At 43.6% G+C, this 22,981-nt stretch overlaps 1 protein-coding gene across 1 annotated transcript in view; it reads left to right on the forward strand.

Annotated features, from left to right (window-relative positions):
- The first annotated feature begins 12,428 nt into the window (after positions 1-12,428).
- The window catches only part of INTS8 (integrator complex subunit 8), a 57,468-nt gene continuing 46,915 nt past the window's right edge, over positions 12,429-22,981 (forward strand). Inside the window, exons 1-6 of the mRNA XM_010360641.2 lie at positions 12,429-12,703; positions 13,981-14,155; positions 16,039-16,179; positions 16,479-16,550; positions 18,089-18,140; positions 21,419-21,601. Of these exons, the coding sequence (XP_010358943.1) occupies positions 12,574-12,703; positions 13,981-14,155; positions 16,039-16,179; positions 16,479-16,550; positions 18,089-18,140; positions 21,419-21,601 (753 nt within the window). The 5' untranslated portion in view covers positions 12,429-12,573. The remainder of the gene's footprint in view (positions 12,704-13,980; positions 14,156-16,038; positions 16,180-16,478; positions 16,551-18,088; positions 18,141-21,418; positions 21,602-22,981) is intronic.

A 22,981-nucleotide genomic window follows, 5' to 3' on the forward strand; every position in this document is an offset into this window, starting at 1 on the left:
CAGCTAGGTGCTGTATGGAGAACACAAAGACAGACGTATAGACATGGACACTGCTTGGAAGAGCTGTAGAGGTAAAGGAAAATTTCTGCTTCATCCTCTGAAGGTTCACTGAAAATCAACTAACAGAAGGCGGGTAAATAGAAGAAAAGGCATATCAGTTTATTTGATCATAGCTTTTTGTGACATGAGAGCCTTCAGAATGAAGACCCAAAGATACCGGGGAACCTGTCTATTGTATGCTTAGTTTCAACGAAGTATGAACAGCCGTATAGAGATGTAATTGGACAAAAAGAACACGACTTAACCGTAATAGACTGAGTGGGGACACCCTGCAAGGCCTGTCTAGATTCTTCTTGGCCTCTCAGTGCAGCATTCCTTCCTTCTGGGGACAGGGCAGTACCCTCTCTAGAATGGGGGTCTCATGACCTATAACCAAACAAGGTAGCTGGGCACTTCGGGTGGCCAAGGCAGGTGGATCACCTGAGGTCAGGAGTTCGAGACCAGCCTGGCTAACATGGTGAAACCCCATCTCTACTAAAAATACAAAAATTATCTGTGCGTGGTGGTGGCATGCCTGCAGTCCCAGCTACTAGGGAGGCCGAGGCAGGAGAATCACTTGAACCTGGGAGGCAGAAGTTGCAGTGAGGCAAGATTGTGCCGCTGCACTGCAGCCTGGGTGAGAGTGAGACCCTGTCTCATAAAGCAACAAACAAACAAAAAAACCCCAAAACCAAGGAAGCTCAGATAATTTTTTAATGCCAGTTTTTACACAGAAAAGTGGGTGGGTGGGGTGAAGTTAGAGTCATATTATTAGGTTTGATGGTTGGCTCCAGGGAAAAGAGGTTCTGGTTTCTATGGCGAGCCTTAGGGGAGAATGATGGTCCAGAGACAGGAGGTCAGGAGAGGGTCAGAGAGAAACTATGTCTCTGGGGCCTTCATTTTGGGGTATCATTTTCTGAGCCCCAACAAGCTTTAAGTTCATTGCTGGTTATAAAACCTAGAACATAGCAGTGAGTCATAAATATCTTAAGAACAGGTCGATAATGCTTTAGGTTAGATAAAACAAAGATTAAATAAAGGTTCGTAGATCTGGTTTATAAGGAAGCATTGTGTGCATGTGAAATGCAGGTACTTTGTGTTCAATAAAAGATTTATTTATTTAGCAAATATTTACTGGGTGCCTGCTGTGTACTAGAGGCTGTACTAGGTAAATGATATAACCACCATCCTGCTCTCCCCCACCCCCACCTCCAAGATCTTGGAGTCTACCAGGGAAGTGAGACTGTTAAATAGGTAACTGCAAGGAGGTGAGATGAATGCCATGACGGGGATGCACAGCTCTATGGCCACATACAACAGGGTGCCTACCGGCCCAAGGAGGTAGTGACGATTGCAGAGAAAAGTCATGTTTGATAGGACTCGCTTATTACCTCTTGAAAGATCTGTTTTTGGAAGTCCCTAAGAAGATGTAATTCAGTTAGGTGTTGCAGGATAGCTTGTACAAAGAAATAGTTACTTCCAAACACAATCCTCAAATCATATTCCTTCTACCATACTGGAAAGTATAAGGAAGAAGGGATCCCAGCCAGCCTGTATTACCGGTAGATATGGACACTATCCCTAATGGCCACAAGATGGCAGTAGAATCCATCAGCTAGTTTCCCCTACCTCAAAAATATTTATTGAATAAAGTTTTAAATTGTATGTCTGAATTGTATTGTATATATATATTTTTAAAGAAATTAATCGATTTCAAGTTTTTTGTTTGTTTCGAGAGAGATTCTCGCTCTGTCGCCCAGGCTGGAGTGCAGCGGCACGATCTTGGCCCACTGCAACCTCCACCTCCTGGGTTCAGGCGATTCTCCTGCCTCAGCCTCCCAAGTAGCTAGGATTACAGGCGTGCGCCACCTCCCCCAGCTAATTTTTTTATTTTTTAGTAGAAACGAGGTTTCACCATTTTGGCCAGGCTGGTCTCGATCTCCCGACCTCAGGTGATCCATCTGCCTCAGCCCCCAAGGTGCTGGGATTATAGGCGTGAGTCACCGTGCCCTTCCTAGTTTATTTTTTATTTGTGTGATTTTCAGCGGTCCTTGGTGAAAATAATTTTCATCCTTAGGCTGTATAACGGTAATATCTCTGCTTTTTTATTTTTATTTTTTCACTGTAGCTCATCTAGTTTGCTATACTTTGTAGAGACTCAGATTTCAAGAGGCAGTGAGTCTGTGAGCTACCAGAATAACAAGGAAGCAGGGAGGATGTAAGAGAAAATATTTTAAACTATCATGACGGAGGAGAGCAGGACTAGATACTGTGGTTTATGATCAACATAAAACAGAAACTTCTACTTGGTGGTAACAGGTAAACATGTACAGCACATGAACCTTGCCAGGCACTCTGCAAATACATATTCATTACTATAAAAAGGGTTTGCCACAATTTCACTTATTTGTGAGTGTTTCCTTGATCTAAAGCTAAACACTCTAGAACCTTTCAGGACTTGTGACATTTTTCAGGCTGTTTGACTAATTGATAATTAACTACAAGCTTCCCTTCCCATCTTCTTCTCCTTGTGGAGATGTCAGCACGTAGCATCCAAGCAGCTGGGGACAAGGCGAGGGGTGTGGTTGCACAGGCGGTGTGCCTGGGGTTAGAGTGTGCCCACACTGAGGGGGTTACCGAAATGCAGGACTTTCAGTTTTAAAATTGACAGAGTCCTGGCCAAGCGGGGATGAGTTGGTGCCATGGTTTTAATGTTTTTGCCTCCTCCAAAATTCATGTGTTGGAAACGTAATTATTCTTATGCAACAGTATTGGGAGGTGAGGCCTTTTGGGAGGTGTTTAGGTCGTGAGGACTCTGCCCTCATAAAGGATGAATGCTGCTATAAAAAAGGGCTTGCAGGAGTGGTTCGTTCTCCCTTGGTCTCCTGGCTTTCTGCTATGTGAGGACACAACAGTCCTCCTCTCCGTAGGATGCCACAACAAGGTGACATCTTAGAACCAGAGGCTAAACCTTGATCTTGGACTTCCCAGCCTCCAGAAATGTGAGAAATAAATTTCTGTTCCTTAGAAATTACCCAGTCTCCGGTATTCCATTATAGCAGCACAAAATGGACTAAGACAGTTGGTCACTCTACCGAGTATACAAGGAAGTAGGGAGCTGTTGTGGAGAGAGGGTGAGAGGAAGTATGGTAAAATATTAACAATTGAGATATTTGGGTGAAGGGGATGGAGAGTTCTTTATACTGTTCTTAAAATTTTTTCATGTATTTACAACTATTTTTAAAAACAAACAAAAAAACCAGCTGGACACAGTGGCTCTCGCCTGTAATCCCAGCACTTTGGGAGGCCGAAAAGGGTGGATGACCTGAGATTAGGAGTTTGAGACTAGCCTGTCCAACATGGTGAAACCCCATCTCTACTGAAAATACAAAAATTAGCCGGCCGTGGTGGTTAGTCCCAGCTTCTTGGGAGGCTGAGGCAGTAGAATTGCTTGAACCTGGGAGGCAGAGGTTGCTGCGAGCCAAGATTGTGTCACTGCACTCCACCCTGGGTGACAGAGCAAGACTCTGTCTCAAAAAAATAATAAATAAGTAAATAAGCAAACAGCATACAAATTTGATGGAACTTTTATTATCATTTCACCAAATCTGTAGATAAATTTGAGAATACAGTAATGAGACTCCCTCTCTAGGAGCAGAATTTTTCTCTCCATTTATTTAGATCCTTCATGTTTTTGAATAACATTTTTATTATTTTCTCTATACGGGTCTTCTACATGGCGCTCTTGCCCTCATGATCTAATCACTTCCCAAAGGAGGCCCCTCCTTCTAACCTTAGGGGTTAGTTTTCTTTCCTTTATCTTTTCTTTCTTTCTTTCTTTCTTTTTTTTTTTGAGATAGAGTCTTGCTCTCTTCGCCCAGGCAGGAGTGCAGTGGTGTGATTTCGGCTCACTGCAACATCCGCCTCCCGGGTTCAACCGATTCTCATTACTCAGCCTCCCAAGTAGTTGGGATTACAGGTGCCCATGCCCACGCCTGGTGGATAGTTGTACTTTCAGTAGAGACAGGGTTTCACCATGTTGGCCAGGTTGGTCTCAAACTCCTTACCTCAGATGATCCGCCCGGCTCGGCCTCCCAAAGTGCTGGGATTACAGGCGTGAGCCACTGTGCGTGATCTAGTTTCCAACACATGAATTTGGGGGGAACACAAACATTCAAACCATAGCAGTGGTTCAATTTAATGAAGCTCAAATCAGGGACCAAACCCTATTCCAACATTATTCTCTGGGAGGCTTTGAGGAAGCTACTTATCTACTTATTCTGCTCCTAGATAAGGAGTCTCATTACTGCATTCTCAAATTTCTTTACAGATTTGGTACAATTATAATAAAAGTTCCATTAAATTTATGTGCTATTGATTTTTTGTTTGTTTTTTAAACAGTTGTAAATCCACGGAAAAAAATTTAAGAAGAATAACTTCTCTGATCCTCAGCTTCTTCTGCAGTAAGGTGAGCTCATAATGCCAACTTTCTAAGATGTTGAAAGATCAAATGAGAAAATGAGGACATAAAGGCCCTAATCTGGGTCATGGTATATAACAAATGCTCCATAATAGTTTGTTTCTATAAGCCCATAGAATTTTTCATGGGTTTTCAGGAGATATCAGGGACTTTAAAAACATTAATACATGGCTGGGCACAGTGGCTTACACCTGTAATCCCAGCACTTTGGGAGGCCAACGTAGAAGGATCACTGGGGCCCAGGAGCTCCAGATCAGCCTGAGGGGGCAACATAGCAAGACCCTACCTCTGCAAAAAATAAATAAATTAGCTGGGCATGGTGGTATTCATCTGTGGTCCCAGCTAATCAGGAGGCTGAGGCAGAAGGATCACTTGAATCCAGGATGTCAAGGAGGCAGTGAGCTAAATGCCACTGCACTCCAGCCTGGGCAACAGACAGAGACCATCACACACACACAAAAAAATTACCAGATGGGACGTGGTGGCTCACGCAGGTAATCTCAGCTCTTTGGGAGGCTGAGGCGGTGGATCACCTGAGGTCAGGAGTTCGAGACCAGCCTGGTCAACATAGTGAAACCTGTCTCTACTAAAAATACAAAAATTATCCAGGCATGGTGGCGTGCCTGTAATCCCAGCTACTCTGGAGGCTGAGGTAGGAGAATCACTTGAACCTGGGAGGTAGAGGTTGCAGTGAGCCAAGATCACACCACTGCACTTCAGCCTGGGCAACAGAGTGAGACTCCATCTCAAAAAAAAAAAAAAAAAAAAAACCAGAAAACCAGATAAAGTTGTAAGTACCTGTGACCGCCTCCCCCACTCCCTCCCCTCATTCACCTCTCCTCTCCCCCTCCCTAACCCACCTCTGTTCTATCGTCCTTCCTCCTTCTCTTCAGAGCCAAACACAGAAGGATTTTGATGTGCATGTCTTGAAAAAATAGTTTCTCAGACTTTTTAGTCTTGGGGCCCTGTTATGCCGAAAAATTATTAAGCACCTAAAAGAGTCTTTGTTTATATTTACCATATTAAAATTTAACACTGAGAAGTTTTAAAAATATTTATTTAAATTAAAATAAAATAATCATATAAAAATAAAAATAATCCTATTACATGCTGCCAAATACAATTTTATACAAAATAACTATTTTCATTTTAAAAATTAGAAGAGTGGCATTGCTCACATAGATGAGTAGTTAAAAAAAGAAGTATTTTAAATCTTTTCAGATTAATTGTGGATTTTCTTCACCAAAACCTGAGAAAGTAGTCGTTTCTTAAAGATTAGTTGCAATTTCAAGTCTGAAATCATATCAATTAACTTTTCAAATTCCATTCCATTACAATTCCTCAGTCGGTCTTGAAGTTTTTTGTTTTGTTTTGTTTTGAGATGGAGTCTTGCTCTGTCGCTCAGGCTGGAGTACAGTGGCGCGATCTCTGCTCACTGCAACCTCTGCCTCCCGGGTTCAAGCTATTCTCCTGCTTCAGTCTCCTGAGTAGCTGGGATTACAGGCACCTGCCACCACACCCAGCTAATTTTTTGTATTTTTAGTAGATACGGGGTTTGACCATGTTGGCCATGCCGGTCTCCAACTCCTGACCTTGTGATCTGCCCAACTCGGCCTCCCGAAGTGCTGGGATTACAGGCTTGAGCCACCATGCTTGGCCGAAAGTTTTTATTCATTTACTTTTAAGAGACAGGGTCTCGCTCTGTCACCCAGACTGGAGTACAGTGGCATGATCATAGCTCACTGGAGTCTCCAACTCCTGGCTTCAAGTGATCATCCCGCCTCTGCCTCCCAAAGTGTTGGGATTACAGGCATGAGCCACCGCGCTTGTTTTGTCTTGAAATTTTTTTTTTTTTTTTTTTTTTTTGAGACGGAGTCTCGCTCTGTCGCCCAGGCTGGAGTGCAGTGGCCGGATCTCAGCTCACTGCAAGCTCCGCCTCCCGGGTTTACGCCATTCTCCTGCCTCAGCCTCCCGAGTAGCTGGGACTACAGGCGCCCGCCACCTCGCCCGGCTAGTTTTTTTTTTTTTTTTTTTTTTAGTAGAGACGGGGTTTCACCGTGTTAGCCAGGATGGTCTCGATCTCCTGACCTCGTGATCCGCCCGTCTCGGCCTCCCAAAGTGCTGGGATTACAGGCTTGAGCCACCGCGCCCGGCCCCGCCTCCCGGGTTTTACGCCATTCTCCTGCCTCAGCCTCCCCCGAGTAGCTGGGACTACAGGCGCCCACCACCTCGCCCGGCTAGTTCTTTGTATTTTTTTTAGTAGAGACAGGGTTTCACCGTGTTAGCCAGGATGGTCTCGATCTCCTGACCTCGTGATCTGCCCGTCTCGGCCTCCCAAAGAGGCGCCCGGCCTTGTCTTGGAATTTAAATAAATCTTTTAGCCATATATTAGGAAAATATTGGTTTATTAAGTTGTGATGATCACCTGAAAGTTGACACATTTAAATATACAGCATTTGTTAATATCGCCATTGGTGTCATCAGAAAAGTCTTGTCAAGTATTGGGAAGCTGTCAAGTATTGGGAAGCTGCCAAGTTTACAGTTTTCTAAAATTCTAATTTTACTTAAAAATTTGAATGTTGGCCAGGCGCGGTGGCTCATGTCTGTAATCCCAGCACTTTGGGAGGCCAAGGTGGGAGGGTCACTTGAGGTCAGGAGTTCGAGACCAGCCTGGCCAACATGGTGAAACCCTATCTCTACTAAAAATACAAAAATTAGCCAGGCGTGGTGGTGGTATGCCTGTAATCCCAGCTATGCATGAGGCTGAAGCAGGAGAATCACCTGAACCCGAGAAGTGGAGGTTGCAGTGAGCAGAGATAGCACCATTGCACTTCAGCCTGGGCAACAGAGTGAAACTCCGTCTCAACAACAACAACAAAAATTGAATGTTATTATTGGCCACAAATGGTGTTAGTTGTTTTCCATGAAGTGACATGACAGGCTCACTCGTTCAAGCAAATGTCTGCTAAATAAATACCCCAGTCTGAATGACCACAGTCTGTTCTCATGTTCTCATTCTTTCTTTTTTTTTTTTGAGACAGAGTCTCACTCTGTTGCCCAGGCTGGAGTGCAGTGGCACAATCTCGACTCACTGCAAGCTCTGCCTCCTGGGTTCATGCCATTCTCCTGCCTCAGCCTCCTGAGTAGCTGGGACTACAGGCGACCGCCACCATGCTTGGCTAATTTTTTGTATTTTCAGTAGAGATGGGGTTTCACCATGTTAGCCAGGATAGTCTTAATCTCCTGACCTCGTGATCCACCCACCTAGGCCTCCCAAAGTGCTGGGATTACAGGCGTGAGCCACCGTGCCTGGCCCTTTTCTTTTTTTTGAGACGGAGTCTCACTCTGTCACCCACCTGAGTGCAGTGCTGCAATCTTGGCTCACTGCAGCCTCATCCTCTTGGGCTCAAGCAATCCTCCCACCTCAGTTTCCTGCGTAGCCAGGATTACAGATGCACACCACCATCCCTGGCTTATTTTTTATTTTGATTTTTTTGTAGAGACAGAAGTCTCACTATGCTGCCCAGATGTGTCTTGAATTCCTGGACTCTCCCATCTCAGCCTCCCAAAGTGCTGGGATTACAGGCATGAGCTACTGTGCCTGACCAGTTTTTTGTTGTTTTAAACCACAAAGTTTGTGGTAATTTGTTACAGCAGTCACGTGAAACAGATACTTAAGTATGCCATATTTTGTTTGTCTATTCACCAGGTGATAGACCTTGATTTCTACTTTTCTGCTACTGTAGATACTGCTGTTCTAAATATTCAAGCCTTTGTGTGGGTACATTTTCTCCTTTCTCTTGAATACATACCTAGAAGGAGAACTGCTGAGTCGTCTGGTAAGCCTATGTTTAACATTTTGAGAAACTGCCAAACTGGTTTAAAAAGTGGCTGTAGCATTTTACATTTGACATGTATGGAGGTTCTAATTTCTTTTTTTTTTTTTTTTAAGATGGAGTCTTGCTCTGTCACCCAGGCTGGAGTGCAGTGGCACGATGTCTGCTCACTGCAACGTCTGCCTCCTGGGTTCAAGCGATTCTCCTGCCTCAGCCTCTCGAGTAGCTGGGATTATAGGTACATGCCACCATGCCAGGCTAATTTTTTTTGTATTTTTATTAGAGACGGGGGTTTCACCGTATGGGTCAGGCTGGTCTTGAACTCCTGACCTCGTGATCCGCCCGCCTCAGCCTCCCAAAGTGCTCGGATTACAGGCATGAGCCGCCGCGCCCAGCCTGAAGTTTCTAATTTCATATAATCACCAACACTTGTTATTTTTGTCTTTTTGTTCATAGCCATTTTAGCGGGTGTGAAGTAGTATTTCATGCAGTTTTGTTTTGCTCTATTTGTTTATTTATTTATTTGAGACAAAATCTCGCTCTGTCACCCAGCCTGGAGTGCAGTGGCATAATCATAGCTCACTGCAGCCTCAGCTTCCCAGGCTCAAGCCATCCTCCTACCTCAGTCCCCCAGGGTAGCCAGAACCACAGGCATGTATCACCATGCCTGGCTAATTTTTGTGTTTTTTGTAGAAATGGGGTCTCACTTTGTTGTCCAGGCTAGTGATTTGCGTTGCTTTTCTTTTCTTTGAGACAGTCTCACTCTGTCACCTAGGCTGGAGTACAGTGGCACGATCTCAGCTCACTGCAACCTCCACCTCCTGGGTTCAAGTGATTCTCTGCCTCAGCTTCCCGAGTAGCTGGGATTACAGGCGCGTCACCATCAAGCCCGGCTAATTTTTGTATTTTTAGTAGAGACAGGGTTTCACCATCTTGGCCAGGCTGGTCTTGAACTCCTGACCTTGTGATCCGCCCGCCTCAGCCTCCTAAAGTGCTGGGATTACAGGTGTGAGCCATTACGCCCGGCTGGTGTTTTGCGTTTCTTTAATGACTAATGATATTGAGCATTTTCATGTGCACATTGCCCATTTGTAATATCTTCTTTGGAGAATGATCATTTCAAATCCTTTTTTTTTTGTAATATCTTCTTTGGAGAATGATCATTTCAAATCCTTTTTTTTTTGGAGACGGAGTCTCCCTCTGTCAGAGTCTCACTGTTTCCCAGGCTGGAGTGTAGTGGCATAATCTCAGCTCACTGCAACCTCTGCCTCACAGGTTCAAGCAATTCTCCTGCCTCAGCCTCTCGAGTAGCTGGGACCACAGGTGCCTACCACCATGCCAGGCTAATTTTTGTATTTTTAGTAGAGATGAGGTTTCGCTATATTGGCTAGGCTGGTCTTGAACTCCTGACCTCAGGTGATCCACCCACCTAGGCCTCCCAAAGTGCTGGGATTACGGGTGTGAGCCACCGGCCTGGCCAATTCAAATCCTTTACTCACCGTGTTGTTGTTGGGTTGTAAAAGTTCTTTACATATTCTGGATGTAAGTCCCTTATCAGATACATGATTTGCAAATATTTTCTTCTAGTCTGTGGGTTGTCATTCCACTTTCCTGATGGTATCTTTCCAAGTGTATTACTTTTTAAATCGAAATTTTAAATATTTCTTTTCCCTCTGTTGTTTCTGACAGCCAAAGACATAGCAAGTTGAAGAAGCCTTGACTTTTTGACATTCTGGGACACCTTTCAAGAATACTCAACCCACACGAGGATTGTCACACGCTGACAGGGAAAGGTGTGTCACTCCAGACCCAGGCAAGCACACTTGGCCACAGCTGGGATATGTGTCTCACATCAAAGCAGAAGCAACTGGTGGTTTTGAGGGTCTTCTGACAGACACCCTCCAAAATTACTGCTCAGAGGTGAGGTAGGAGGTGATATGTGACTCTGGAATCAGGATTTGGATACCGGACCAAATTGAGGACTAGCTAAAACAGGGATGGGGCAGAAGCAGCTTTCCGTAAGACATGCTCAACAGTGTGCCATGTCAGTTTACCATTGCCATGGCAACACCTGGGCATTGCCACCCCATTCCATGGTAATGACCTGATGACCTAGAAGTTACTACCCTTTTCCTAGAAATGTCTGCATAAACTTCCCCTTAATCTGTATGCAATTAAAAGTGGGTGTAATTATGCCTGTAGAACTGCCCTGAGCTGCTATTCTCAGCGCACTGCCTGTGGGGTAGCCCTGCTCTCCAGGGGCAGTCACAGAGCTGTAACACTGGCTCACACTTGAATTCTTTCCTGGACAAAGCAAAGAACTCTCCGGGGGAAGTCCCAATTTGGGGGGTCACCTGCCCTGGGTCAGAGGGACAAGAGTCTCTGGCTGGAAGCTCGAGTTCATTAGACTCCTCCAATGTTGATGAAGTCTTAAGCTATGACTCCCTCTAAGAGAGGGTGTCTAAGTTTAATAAACTTCAAGATCTCTGTCAACCTTCAGGTATTCACTCCACTCTGAAAAGGGGAGTTCAGTGCTGTAACACTTTTTTTTTTTTTTTTTTTTTTGAGACGGAGTCTTGCTCTGCCGCCCAGGCTGGAGTGCAGTGGCCGGATCTCAGCTCACTGCAAGCTCCGCCTCCCGGGTTCACGCCATTCTCCTGTCTCAGCCTCCCGAGTAGCTGGGACTACAGGCGCCCGCCTCATCGCCCGGCTAGTTTTTTTTTTGCATTTTTTAGTAGAGACGGGGTTTCACCGTATTAGCCAGGATGGTCTCGATCTCCTGACCTCATGATCCGCCCGTCTCGGCCTCCCAAAGTGCTGGGATTACAGGCTTGAGCCACCGCGCCCGGCCTTTTTTTTTTTTTTTTAACCTGTAACACTTTTATGGCAGGACATTTTTTAGTCTAAATAAAGCACCTTGGGACTTAATGAAACTATAATGTTGTTATTGTATTAGACGGTAGTGGAATGATGAACTCTTCCTTAATTAAAACACTTTTTATACATGTAATATAAATGTCAAAATGTCAAGTTAATCTGTACTGATTTCCTTTTTTTCTTTCTTTTTTTTTTTTTTTTCTCGTTGTGAGACAGGGTCTCACTCTGTTGTCCAGGCTGGAGTGTACTGGCACAATCACAGCTCACTGCAACCTCAATCTCTTAGGCTTAGGTGATCCTCCCACCCCAGCTTCCTGAGTAGCTGGGACCACACGTGTGTTTCACCACACCCGGCTAATTAAAAAAAATTTTTTTTTTTTTGAGACGGAGTTTCGCTCTGTTGCCCAGGCTGGAGTGCACTAGAGCGATCTCGGTTCACTGCAACCACTGCCTCCCGGGTTCAAGCGATTCTGCTGTCTCAGCCTCCCGAGTAGCTGGGATTACAGGCGTCCACCACCAAGCCCGGCTAATTTTTGTATTTTTAGTAGAGACGGGGTTTCATCATATTGGTCAGGCTGGCCTTGTGTTCACGATCTATGAATGCATCTTGATTTTTCAGTTTTAATCGTTTGTTAATGAAAAATACAAGAACATCACAGAACGGATGTAAGATAGGGTTAACAGCGCCTCTAGCGGGGACATCGAAAGGATCAACTAGGCTCTAAGTATCGGGAGCTAGCCCTGAGAAGCAGCAAAGCTGGATATCACTGTATGCTGCCATCCGTCCAGGAAGCGGGTAGGAAGCTGGTGTTCTCGGCAGGACAGCGGGAGCATCTGCGGAGAGGACCCAGGTGCGAGGAAATCTCAAAAATGGAAACGGGGAAATTGAAAGCACAGGAGATAAACTTTGCTTGGGTCACAGCTAGAACCCATCGCTTCTCCTTTACGAAAATATTGAGGCCTCTATTTCTCAAAATATTGAGAAAATATTCTCGCCGGAGAACTAGCAGGGAACAGGGAAAGCCTACCCGCTACCCGGCTTCATGCGGCGCCGTCTCCTATGGCAACCGGGAGGAGGCGTGGTTAGAGGCTTAGCCACGCCCCTATCCTCTCCGACCCGAACAACGATTGGTTCGAAGGCGCGGCGGAGGCGCGGGGAGGCGGATCCAGGATCGCAGCTCCGGCTGGCCCGCGCCGCCATTTTGGATTGTGTGAGTTTCCGGGACGTTCCGAACGCGGCCTCTCTCTCGCCGGATTCCGCAGACCCCAGGCCCCGGCCCGCATCCAAGTGTCAGGTTGGAGCCGGGAAGCGGCCCTGGTGGTAGCGGCGGCGGGGGCAGGATGAGCGCGGAGGCGGCGGACCGGGAGGCGGCCACCTCTAGCCGGCCCTGCACCCCGCCGCAGACCTGCTGGTTTGAGTTCCTGCTGGAGGAGTCACTGTTGGAGAAACATCTGCGCAAGCCCTGCCCGGGTGAGCGCGGCGCCTGCACCTGGGGAGCGGGACACCGCCACCGGAGCTGTTCGCCCGGTTTCCATCCGCTCCCCGCCTTCTCGGCCACGGAAGCTGCTGCCGGGCTCCTCGCTTGCCTTAAACATGCCCGGGTGGAGGTCAAAGAAAAGCTCGAAACAAAGGCCCTCCTTACCCCGGAGGGCAGGGCTTGGCGCTGTCAGCCCAAACCCTTTGGTCCTTTTTACAGTTGGGGTTTTAGAGCCTGCGAGGCGGGTCTTGTGGTTGCTTGGGTCGGGGAGGCTGACCAGACCCCTCCTTCACTGAACCCCAAGCTGAATAAATTCAGGAAGATGGGGAGAAATCAGCTGTTGGATGCTGATCCTGACGCTAGTTATTATCTTAGGTTCTTATTTAAACATTTTGTTCTTCAATGAGGGGATTTTATTGACTCCTATTCCAAAGTTGGGCTGTAAATTAAAAGAAAATCTTTGAAAGCAGGAACTGCTGCACGTTTGCAAGATGGCTTTGTATAGTGATGATAATGATTAATAGCCCAGTTAAATGTGTTTGATGGGGGCGGAGGAGGAAAACTCCAGGTATTCTCAAAAAAGGTATTGGCATCAAAAGGTAAGTTCCTCGGATAACATTTTTCTAAATTCAAGTCTGTATATGGCTTGTTCAGTCTCGTAGACTGGCCTTAACTGATAGAGATCACTGTGTAAGAAGTTAGTGTACTTAGGCAGTTTTGCCACCTGTATGATGCCCTTAATTCATTCCTTTTGAAAGATACTTGTTGAGTGCTTTCAGGGTGCCATGCACTGTGCTTAATTGTTCATAGCTGTTACTCCTTTAATTTAATCTTCATAATGATCCTGTGAGGTAGGTGATAGTATCTTCTATTTTGCATTGGAGGAAACAGGTGCAGAGAGGTCACTTGATGGAGGTCCCCCTAATTAAGTGTCAAAATAGTAGTTCTAATGCTTGTATCTCATTCTTCTAATTGGCAGTGGTTATTTGCAGAACCAGAAATCTGTGACTGTTATGTTCTTCCCCGTGAGGTGCTTTTTTTTGCTTTCTTCCACTCTAATCTGTTACCCTTCCTCCTTACCACTCTTCCTCATCTCCTTTAACCCCCAAGCACACTTCTTACATATGGGATTCCTTAGTCATTTTAACAGCACAGCTGTTTGGATTCCTTTTGTGGCAAAAAAAAGAACAAACAAAAACCAATAGTGAATCCTTTTGTATCTTCATAATTAAAACTTAAATTTAAGAATTTATTTTCTTTTAAATCCTAGATCCTGCACCAGTTCAACTTATAGTTCAGTTTTTGGAACAGGCTTCCAAACCTTCAGTTAATGAACAAAACCAAGTTCAACCTCCGCCTGATAACAAGAGAAATCGTATTTTAAAACTACTTGCTCTTAAAGTTGCTGCACATTTGAAGTGGGACTTAGACATATTAGAGAAAAGGTATATAAGATTTTAGTGAAATTTCATTTGAAGTACTATTTAGATATCTTAGTTTATTTCTATATCTGCTTTTATGATATTGGCTCTTAGAACTTACAGACTGGGTGCCTTGGCTCACGCCTATAATCCCAGCACTTTGGGAGGCCAAGGCAGGCGGATTACTTGAGGTCAGGAGTTTGAGACCAGCCTGGCTATCATGGTGAAACCGCGTCCCTAGCTGGGCAGGATGCTGGGCGCCTGTAATTTCAGCTGCTTGGGAGGCTGAGACATGAGAATCACTTGAACCCAGGAGGCTGAGGTTGCAGTGAACCGAGATGGCGCTACTGCACTCCAGCCTGGGCAATAGAGTAATACTTGGAAAAAAAATAAAATAAAGATTATATGTTCTTGATAAAATATGCAAGTATAACATTACTTTTGATGTGGTAACTAGAGAAAATCCACACCTAAACTGTTGTAAATTTCTCAAGTGACTTTTACATATCTGAAGAAACTGAATAAAAATTGATAGATATGTAATATGGATGATTTGCTATTGAATAATTGAGTTAATTTTACTGGTCATAAATCACTGTCTCCTGTTAAAACAGCTCATTAGAGTCAGTGCTTATTTGCTTAAAAATAAATACTTTCATGGCTGTGATTAGAAAATGATTTATTATCCCCTTCTCATCACAATGTAAAAGAAATCCCTTATAGGAAGTTGGGAAAAATTCAAAAAATAGGAAATAATTGGGGGAGGAGAGAGTATTTTTGTAACATTTTCATGTAATTTTTGTTCTTTGTTCTCCATAGGCTTAAAGTTGTGATCATATACTATATACTCTTTTGATTTCTTGTTTTTTTCACCTAGCAGTATCATGAACATTTCCCCTTTTTTATTTTTTGGAGATAATTCCTTTGTATGGATAATTTATTAACTGTTCCTTAATTGACAGTCATTTAGTTTATTTCTAGTTTTTCACTGATATAAATCACAGGACTTAAATATCTTTGCCCGTAAAATAAATTTATCTGTATTTTGAGTTGGATTCTTAGGATAGCTCCTTAAATTGCTGGATCATGCAGTATAAACATTTTTAAGACACATGGATATTGCCAGATTGCATTCCAAAAGAGTTTATACTCACACCAGTAGTATTCAGAAATCCTCTTTTTAACCACATTGTTCAGCATTAAATATTAGAATTTTTAAAGTGTGTGTTTTTTTTTTTTTTTTTTTTTTTTTGAGATGGTGTCTCGCTCAGTCACCCAGGCTGTAGTGCAGTGGCACGATCTGAGCTCACTGCAAGCTCCACCTCCTGGGTTGACGCCATTCTCCTGCCTCAGCCTCCCGAGCAGCTGGGACTACAGGCGCCTACCACCATAAAGCATATTTTTAATCTGAGGGGGGGGACCTGTATGTTACAAACTGAAGAGACATCAACAGATAGCAATGGGTACAAAGAAGTATGGTATATATGAGGCAGCTGGAAAATTGAAAACTGATAGGCTGTTTGACAGTAAGCAAGTCTAAATTTTTTAGATGCGAAATTAATATTGTGCTTATATTAAGAGTTAATTTTTTGAGATATATTCTGAAATATTTATGGATGAAATGATTTGGGAAGTGGCAAAGAGTAGAGATGAAATAAAATTGGCCATCAGATGATAATTGCTAAATGATGGTACATAGGGGTTCATTATATTCTGTCTACTTTTGTGTTTTACGTTTTTTCATAATAAAAAGCTTTAAAAATCTTTTCGCATTTGGTAGCTAATCCCGGAGATGTGGTTCCTTAACAAAGTAGGTATTTTCAGTGAGGATATGGAATTCTGTATGTATTTTGTGTTTCTTTCACAATTAACATGCAAACATGTACGTTTTGCTTCTTCCTTTTAAGTTTGTCTGTTCCAGTATTGAATATGCTACTAAATGAACTACTCTGCATCAGTAAAGTTCCTGCTGGGACGAAGCATGTAGACATGGATCTGGCCACTTTACCTCCGACCACTGCCATGGCTGTACTTCTCTACAATAGATGGTAAATGTTTTCAGAAACTCAGAATGCGTTGGGCAACCTCTGTTTTATTGCACTGTGGCTTTCAAGGGTATGCTTTTAATGGACCCGTTCTGTTGCAGGGATTTCTCAAATCTTGGGAACTGTGAGTCTGATGGTGGAGAAAATTTGTGACTGCATAGATGAAAGGCAGTCTGATAAAAATGTGGATGACTTATCACTTAATGCTTCAGATAATTTATGCAAACCTAAGGAGTACTTGAAAAAATAATTGAGATGACATTTATAAGTATGAAATTTTCTTTTTCCTGTCTTTTCTTCAGGGCAATTAGGACAATTGTTCAAAGTAGTTTTCCAGTCAAACAGGCAAAACCCGGACCCCCTCAGTTAAGTGTGTAAGTTGGTGGCTATGACCCTTACTTGGCCCTTTTTTCATTAGTTTTAAAAATATTTGCAAGTTTTTAATAACCTCTGCTATGGAAGAAGTAGAACAGGAATAGGAGGGCAGAAGGCCTGTGTGAAGGTTTGTTTGAAGGAGTTAGAGGGGCTGGAGAGTCAGGTAATGTGCTAGATACAGAGTTCTAAGAAGGGAAGTGCTTTGGGAATTGTGCCATTTATCTGAAAGCACTAAGGCTTTTTTTGTTTTGTATAGTTTTTCTTTTTCTTTTTTTTTTTTTTTGAGCTGGAGACTCACTCTGTCACCCAGGCTGGAATGCAGTGGTGCAATCTCGGCTCACTGCAGCCTCCGCCTACTGGGTACAAGTGATTCTCCCACCTCAGCCTCCCAAGTAGCTGGGATTGCAGGTGTGTGCCACCACACCCTGCTAATTTTTGCATTTTTTAGTAGAGACGGGGTTTCGCCATGTAGGCCAGGCTGGTGTCGAACTCCTGACCTCAGGTGATCCCCCTCCCTTGGCCTTCCAAAGTGCTGGGATTACAGGTGTGAGCCATGGCACCCAGCCTGATATTTTTTTCATTTTTTTTTTTTTTTTTTTTTTTTTTGAGACGGAGTCTCGCTCTGCCACCCAGGCTGGAGTGCAGTGGCTGGATCTCAGCTCACTGCAAGCTCTGCCTCCTGGGTTTACGCCATTCTCCTGCCTCAGCCTCCCGAGTAGCTGGGACTACAGGCGCCCGCCACCTTGCCTGGCTAGTTTTTTGTATTTTTTAGTAGAGACGGGGTTTCACCGTGTTAGCCAGGATGGTCTCGATCTCCTGACCTCGTGATCTGCCCATCTCGGCCTCCCAAAGTGCTGGGATTACAGGCTTGAGCCCCCACGCCCGGCCTATTTTTTTCATTTAATTAAATTGTCTTGAAAAAGATACATTTGTATGTGGGGAAATTAATATATGTAAATATTAGAGTACAGTTACAAAAGTTGATCATATCTGGAGGTTTCCTTTTTTTAAAATTTTTTATTTTTAAGGCTAATCAAGTGAAGCAGGGGGAGTGGAGGATGGAGTTTTAAACCTGATTCTTAATTTCCCCATGGCAGCTTACCGACATTTGGAGCTAGAGAGCATAGTTTCTAACTTGATTCAAATGAGCTTTTGTTGTAAGTTTTGCTCTTAAATTGAGTTAATGAGACTGGGTGCTGTGGCTCACACCTGTAATCCTAACACTTTGGGAGGTTGAGGTGGGAGGATTACTTGAGCCCGGGAGGTTGAGGCTGCCACTGCACTCCAAACTGGGTGACAGGGAGACCCTGTCTCAAAAACAAACAAAAAACCCAAACAGTAAATGAGAAAATACTGGTACGTTAATAAGCGTCGTAATAGTTGACGGTTTTGTTTTTTCAAACGTGAAAATAAATAACATTAAAAACACTCTTATTTAAATTGAACCTGACTTTCAAGAATGATGCTCTTAAGTTTTGAATTTTTTAGTCTTGAGAGTAACTTCTGATACTTTTGTTTTCAATTGTTTCTCTTTTAGGATGAATCAAATGCAACAGGAAAAAGAGCTAACAGAAAACATTTTGAAAGTGGTAAGTATTGGCATTAGTTACACAGTAACATTTCAGGAACAACTTTAGAGCAGCAGTTCCCACTTTTTTGGCACCAGGGACTGGTTTTGTGGAAGGCAATTTCCATGAAACCGGATGTGGTGGGGGGTGAGGATGGTTTTAGGATGATTCAAGCACATTCCATTTATTGTGTACTTTGTTTCCATTATTATTATATTATAATATGTAAGGAAATAATTATCCAACTCACCATAATGTAGAATCAGTGGGAGCCCTGAGCTTGTTTTCCTACAACTAGATGGTCCCATCTGGGGGTGATGAGAGTGACAGATCACCAGGCATTAATTCTCACAAGGAGGACGCAAGATGGATCCCTCGCATGTGTAGTTCACAGTAGGGTTTGCGCTCCTATGTGAATCTGATACCCCCATTGATCTGACAGGAGGTGGAGTTCAGGCCGTAATGCAAGCGATGGGGAGTGGCTGTAAATACAGATGAAGCGTCTCTTGCTCACCCGCTGCTCACTTCCTGCTGTGTAGCCTGGTTCCTGGTACCAGTCCATGGCCTGGGGGTTGGGGACCCCTGCCTTTAAAGCATGTATAGATGTATCTTCTAATCTTGGGGACATGAGAGTTGTGAAGGTCTAAGTGCCGTGGCATTAAGGTTTTTACTATTAGGATGTAGGTAGTATTCTAAATCACATGTAGACTTCCAGTTTTAATAGTAGAGTACTTTACCACTGATTGATTCTATTTTTGACTATTTCATGATACATTAGTAGATATGAGAAACTGATTTTACAGATGATGTCTTTATATTCTTTTGTATTTTCCAAAAACTCTATGACAAACATGTATAGTTTATAATTTAAAATTACTTTTATAATAGCAGTTTATTTATTTATTTTTATTTATTTTTATTTTTTTGAGACAGAGTCTTGCTCTGTTGCTCAGGCTGGAGTGCAGTGGTGCGATCTCAGCTCACTGCAACCTCTGTCTCCCGGCTTCAAGCAATTCTCCTGCCTCAGCCTCCTGAATAGCTGGGATTACAGGCATGTGCCACCACTGGGCCCAGCTAATTTTTTGTATTTTTAGTAGAGACGGAGTTTCACATTGTTGGTCAGGCTGGTCTCGAACTCCTGACCTCAAGTGATCCGCCCACCTTGGCCTTCCAAAGTGCTGGGATTACAGGTGTGAACCACTGCTCCTGGCCTAGCAGTTATTTTTAAATTGATCTACATAATAGAAAATTAGAAACCTGACAGTTTCTGTAATTTAGAAATGATTTCTGTAATTAGCACCAACAATGTTCCAGATTACCATGTGAGGTATAGGGACTGGGTGAGGAGAGAAAAAGGTAAACGATCTGTATCTCACTATAGCAAATATGCTGTAGTATTTTGAATGTGGAAGCCAAAGCCTGTATCATTTCATTGTTATTATCTAGTTCCTAATAAAATGGCTGGCACAGTGAAGCATAGACATTCCTTGAATAAATCAAGTGGAACAGTGCAAGTTTTTTCTTTTTTAGACAGGGTCTGACTCTTTTGCCCAGGCTACAGTGCAGTGGCCTGATCTTGGCTCATTGCAAACTCCACTTCCCAGCCTCAAGTGATCCTCCCATCTGTGTTCCCAGTAGCTGGGACTACATGCATGTGCCACCGCACTTGGCTAATTTTGGTATTTTTTGTAGAGATGTGATTTTGCCATGTTGTTCAGTCTGGTCTCAAACTTCTGGACTCAAGCGATCCACCCACTTCAGATCCCCCAAAGTGCTGGTATTACATACATGAGTCACTGTGTCCAGCTAAGTCTTTTTTTTTTTTTTTTGAGATGGTCTTGCTCTGTCGCCCAGACTGGAGTGCAGTGGTGCGATCTCAGCTCACTGCAACCTCCACCTCCTGGGTTCAAGCGATTCTCCTGCCTCAGCCTCACAGGTAGCACCATGCCTGGCTAATTTTTGTATTTTTAGTAGAGACGGGGTTTCGCCATGTTGGCCAGGCTGGTGTCAAACTCCTGACCTCATGATCTGTCCCTCTCGGCCTCCTAAAGTGCTGGGATTACAGGCGTGAGCCACCATGCACAGCCACCAGCTAAATCTTTAAAGCATTAACTTTTCTTGTTTTTTTTTTTTTTGAGACGGAGTCTCCCTCAGTCGCCCAGGCTGGAGTGCAGTGGCGCGATCTCGGCTCACTGCAAGCTCTGCCTCCTGGGTTCACGCCATTCTCCTGCCTCAACCTCCCAAGTAGCTGGGACTACAGGCGCCCGCCACCACGCCCAGCTAATTTTTTGCATTTTTAGTAGAGACGGGGTTTCACCGTGTTAGCCAGGATGGTCTGGATCTCCTGACCTCATGATCCTCCCGCCTCAGCCTCCCAAAGTGCTGGGATTACAGGCGTGAGCCACCGCACCCGGCCAACTTTTCTTTTTTTGACAGAATATTACTCTGTCACCCAGGCTGGAGTGCAGTGGCACGATCTCGGCTCACTACAACCTCTGCTTCCTGAGTTCAAGTAATTCTCATGCCTCAGCCTCCCGAGTAGCTGGGATTACAAGTGTACGCTACCACGCCCAGCTAATTTTTGTAGTTTTAGTAGAAACAGGCTTCGCCATGTTGGCCAGGCTGGTCTTGAACCCCTGGCCACGAATGATCCTCCTGCCTCACTCGGCCTCCCAAAGTGTTGGGATTATAGGTTTGAGCCACTGCCCCTGACTGAAAGTATTAACTTTTCTACAGAAAAAAAGATTCCAGTCTTTCATGTTTTTTATATTATCTTTTTCTGTTTTTTTTTTTTTTTTTTTTTTTCCGAGATGGAGTCCCGCTCTGTCATCTAAGCTGGAGTGCAGTGGCGTGATCTTGGCTCACTGCGACCTCCACCTCCCGGGTTCAAGCGATTCTCCTGCCTTAGCCTCCTGAGTAGCTGGGATTACAGGCGTGTGCGACCATGCCCAGCTAAATTTTGTATTTTTAGTAGAGACGAGGTTTCACCCTGTTGGTCAGGCTGGTCTCAAACTCCTAACCTCATGATCTGCCCTCCTCGGCCTCCCAAAGTACTGGGATTATAGGTGTGAGCCACCATGCCGAGCCCTCCTGTTTTTTATATTTTCTAACCTCACAATAGAAACTTATTTTCTTTCATTTAAGGTAACTTTATTTCAACAAATTTAATTGTATTCTTGCTGTGTTAAATTTTTTTTTAAATTGCTTAGTGTACTGAGCTACTAAATAGACTGTAAATATTTTTGGTTATTATAATCAGTTGCTATTTTTGTATTTTTTTTGTTTATTGATTTCTGTAGCTGAAAGAACAAGCCGCTGATTCTATTTTGGTACTAGAAGCAGCCCTAAAATTAAACAAGGATCTTTATGTCCATACGATGAGAACTCTAGATTTATTGGCCATGGAACCAGGCATGGTAAATGGAGAAACTGAGAGTTCTACTGCTGGATTGAAAGTCAAAACCGAAGAAATGCAGTGCCAGGTATTCATTTGATATTTAATTTATGTAGGGCAATTTTTTGGTAAAAAATTTTTTTTTTTTTGGAGACAGAATCTCGCTCTGTCGTCCAGGCTGGAGTGCAGTGGTGCAGTCTCAGCTCACTGCAAGGTCCACCTCCTGGGTTCACGCCATTCTCCTGCCTTAGCCTCCCAAGTAACTGGGACTACAGGCGCCCGCCACCACGCCCGGCTAATTTTTTTGTATTTTTAGTGGAGACGGGGTTTCACTATGTTAGCCAGGATGGTCTCGATCTCCTGACCTCGTGATCCGCCCACCTTGGCCTCCCAAAGTGCTGGGATTACAGGTGTGAGCCACTGCGCCCGGCCTTGGAAAATCTTAATATGAGATCATCCTCCTATTTTTAATTAGAATTTATTTCTACCTTTGTCTGTTAAGATGCTATTAAAACTGCATTGTATTTAATTTATACATTTATAAGAATTGACATTTTTCTAAAAGAAATGGAAGGGAAATTTTATGTCATCTGTTGTCTCTGAAATAGTTTCCGGATTGTGTTTAGGAGACAGAGTTTAAGTACTGAGAATACAGTTATATGTAATTGATATACAGTTCATTCATGTGATTAGAAATCTAATAGACCAGAAGAAAATAAAAACTAATATTGTGCTGGACTTTGAAAAATCTAGACCTCAAGAGATAGTGTCTAGCTTTTCAGGGATCTTAAGTTTGCTCGCTTTCTCTAACTCTGGGCCCCTAGTTCCTTTCACAGCCTTCAGTTGATGCTCATTGTCACATATTATATTATGTGTTTATGTCTTCTTTTTCCCTACTGGATTATGAACTCCTTGACATCTTTTTTTTGTATGTTCTGCGTCTTACGTTCTATAATAGAACCTTTAGTAAAATGAAAATTTTAAAGTATGCAGCAGTTGCCTAGGGAGGGCTACTAGGATTGTACCTTCTAAACTGCATTATCTTTCCTTATTCGTATGAGTTAGCATGGCTTCTTTTATCACTAATTCCTTTTCTGGAAAGGGGTAAAAATAGTTATGACAGTTTTGGGAAGGTGCCTTTGCAGATTAGCTATTTCTAGAGCTAAAGGTAATCATTTATTCAAGGCCTGATGAGCTGGAGTTTGCAGCAGTAGTAAGAGTAATGAATTGATACTTCGTAACCTTTTTTTTTTTTTTTTTTTTTTGATAGAGACAGGGTCTCCCTATGTTGTCCAGGCTGGTCTCGAACTCCTGGGCTCAAGGGATCCCTCCCACTTAGGCCTCCCAAAGTGCTGGGATAACAGGATACTTGGTAACCTTTTAAAATCACTGATGAAACTTGCATATAGGAGTGTTACTGGTACTTAGTATCTCATAATCTTTCAGAACCTGTTTAAAAGTAGTTGAT

Source organism: Rhinopithecus roxellana, chromosome 9 (genome assembly GCF_007565055.1).
Source record: "Rhinopithecus roxellana isolate Shanxi Qingling chromosome 9, ASM756505v1, whole genome shotgun sequence".
NCBI lineage: Eukaryota > Metazoa > Chordata > Mammalia > Primates > Cercopithecidae > Rhinopithecus > Rhinopithecus roxellana.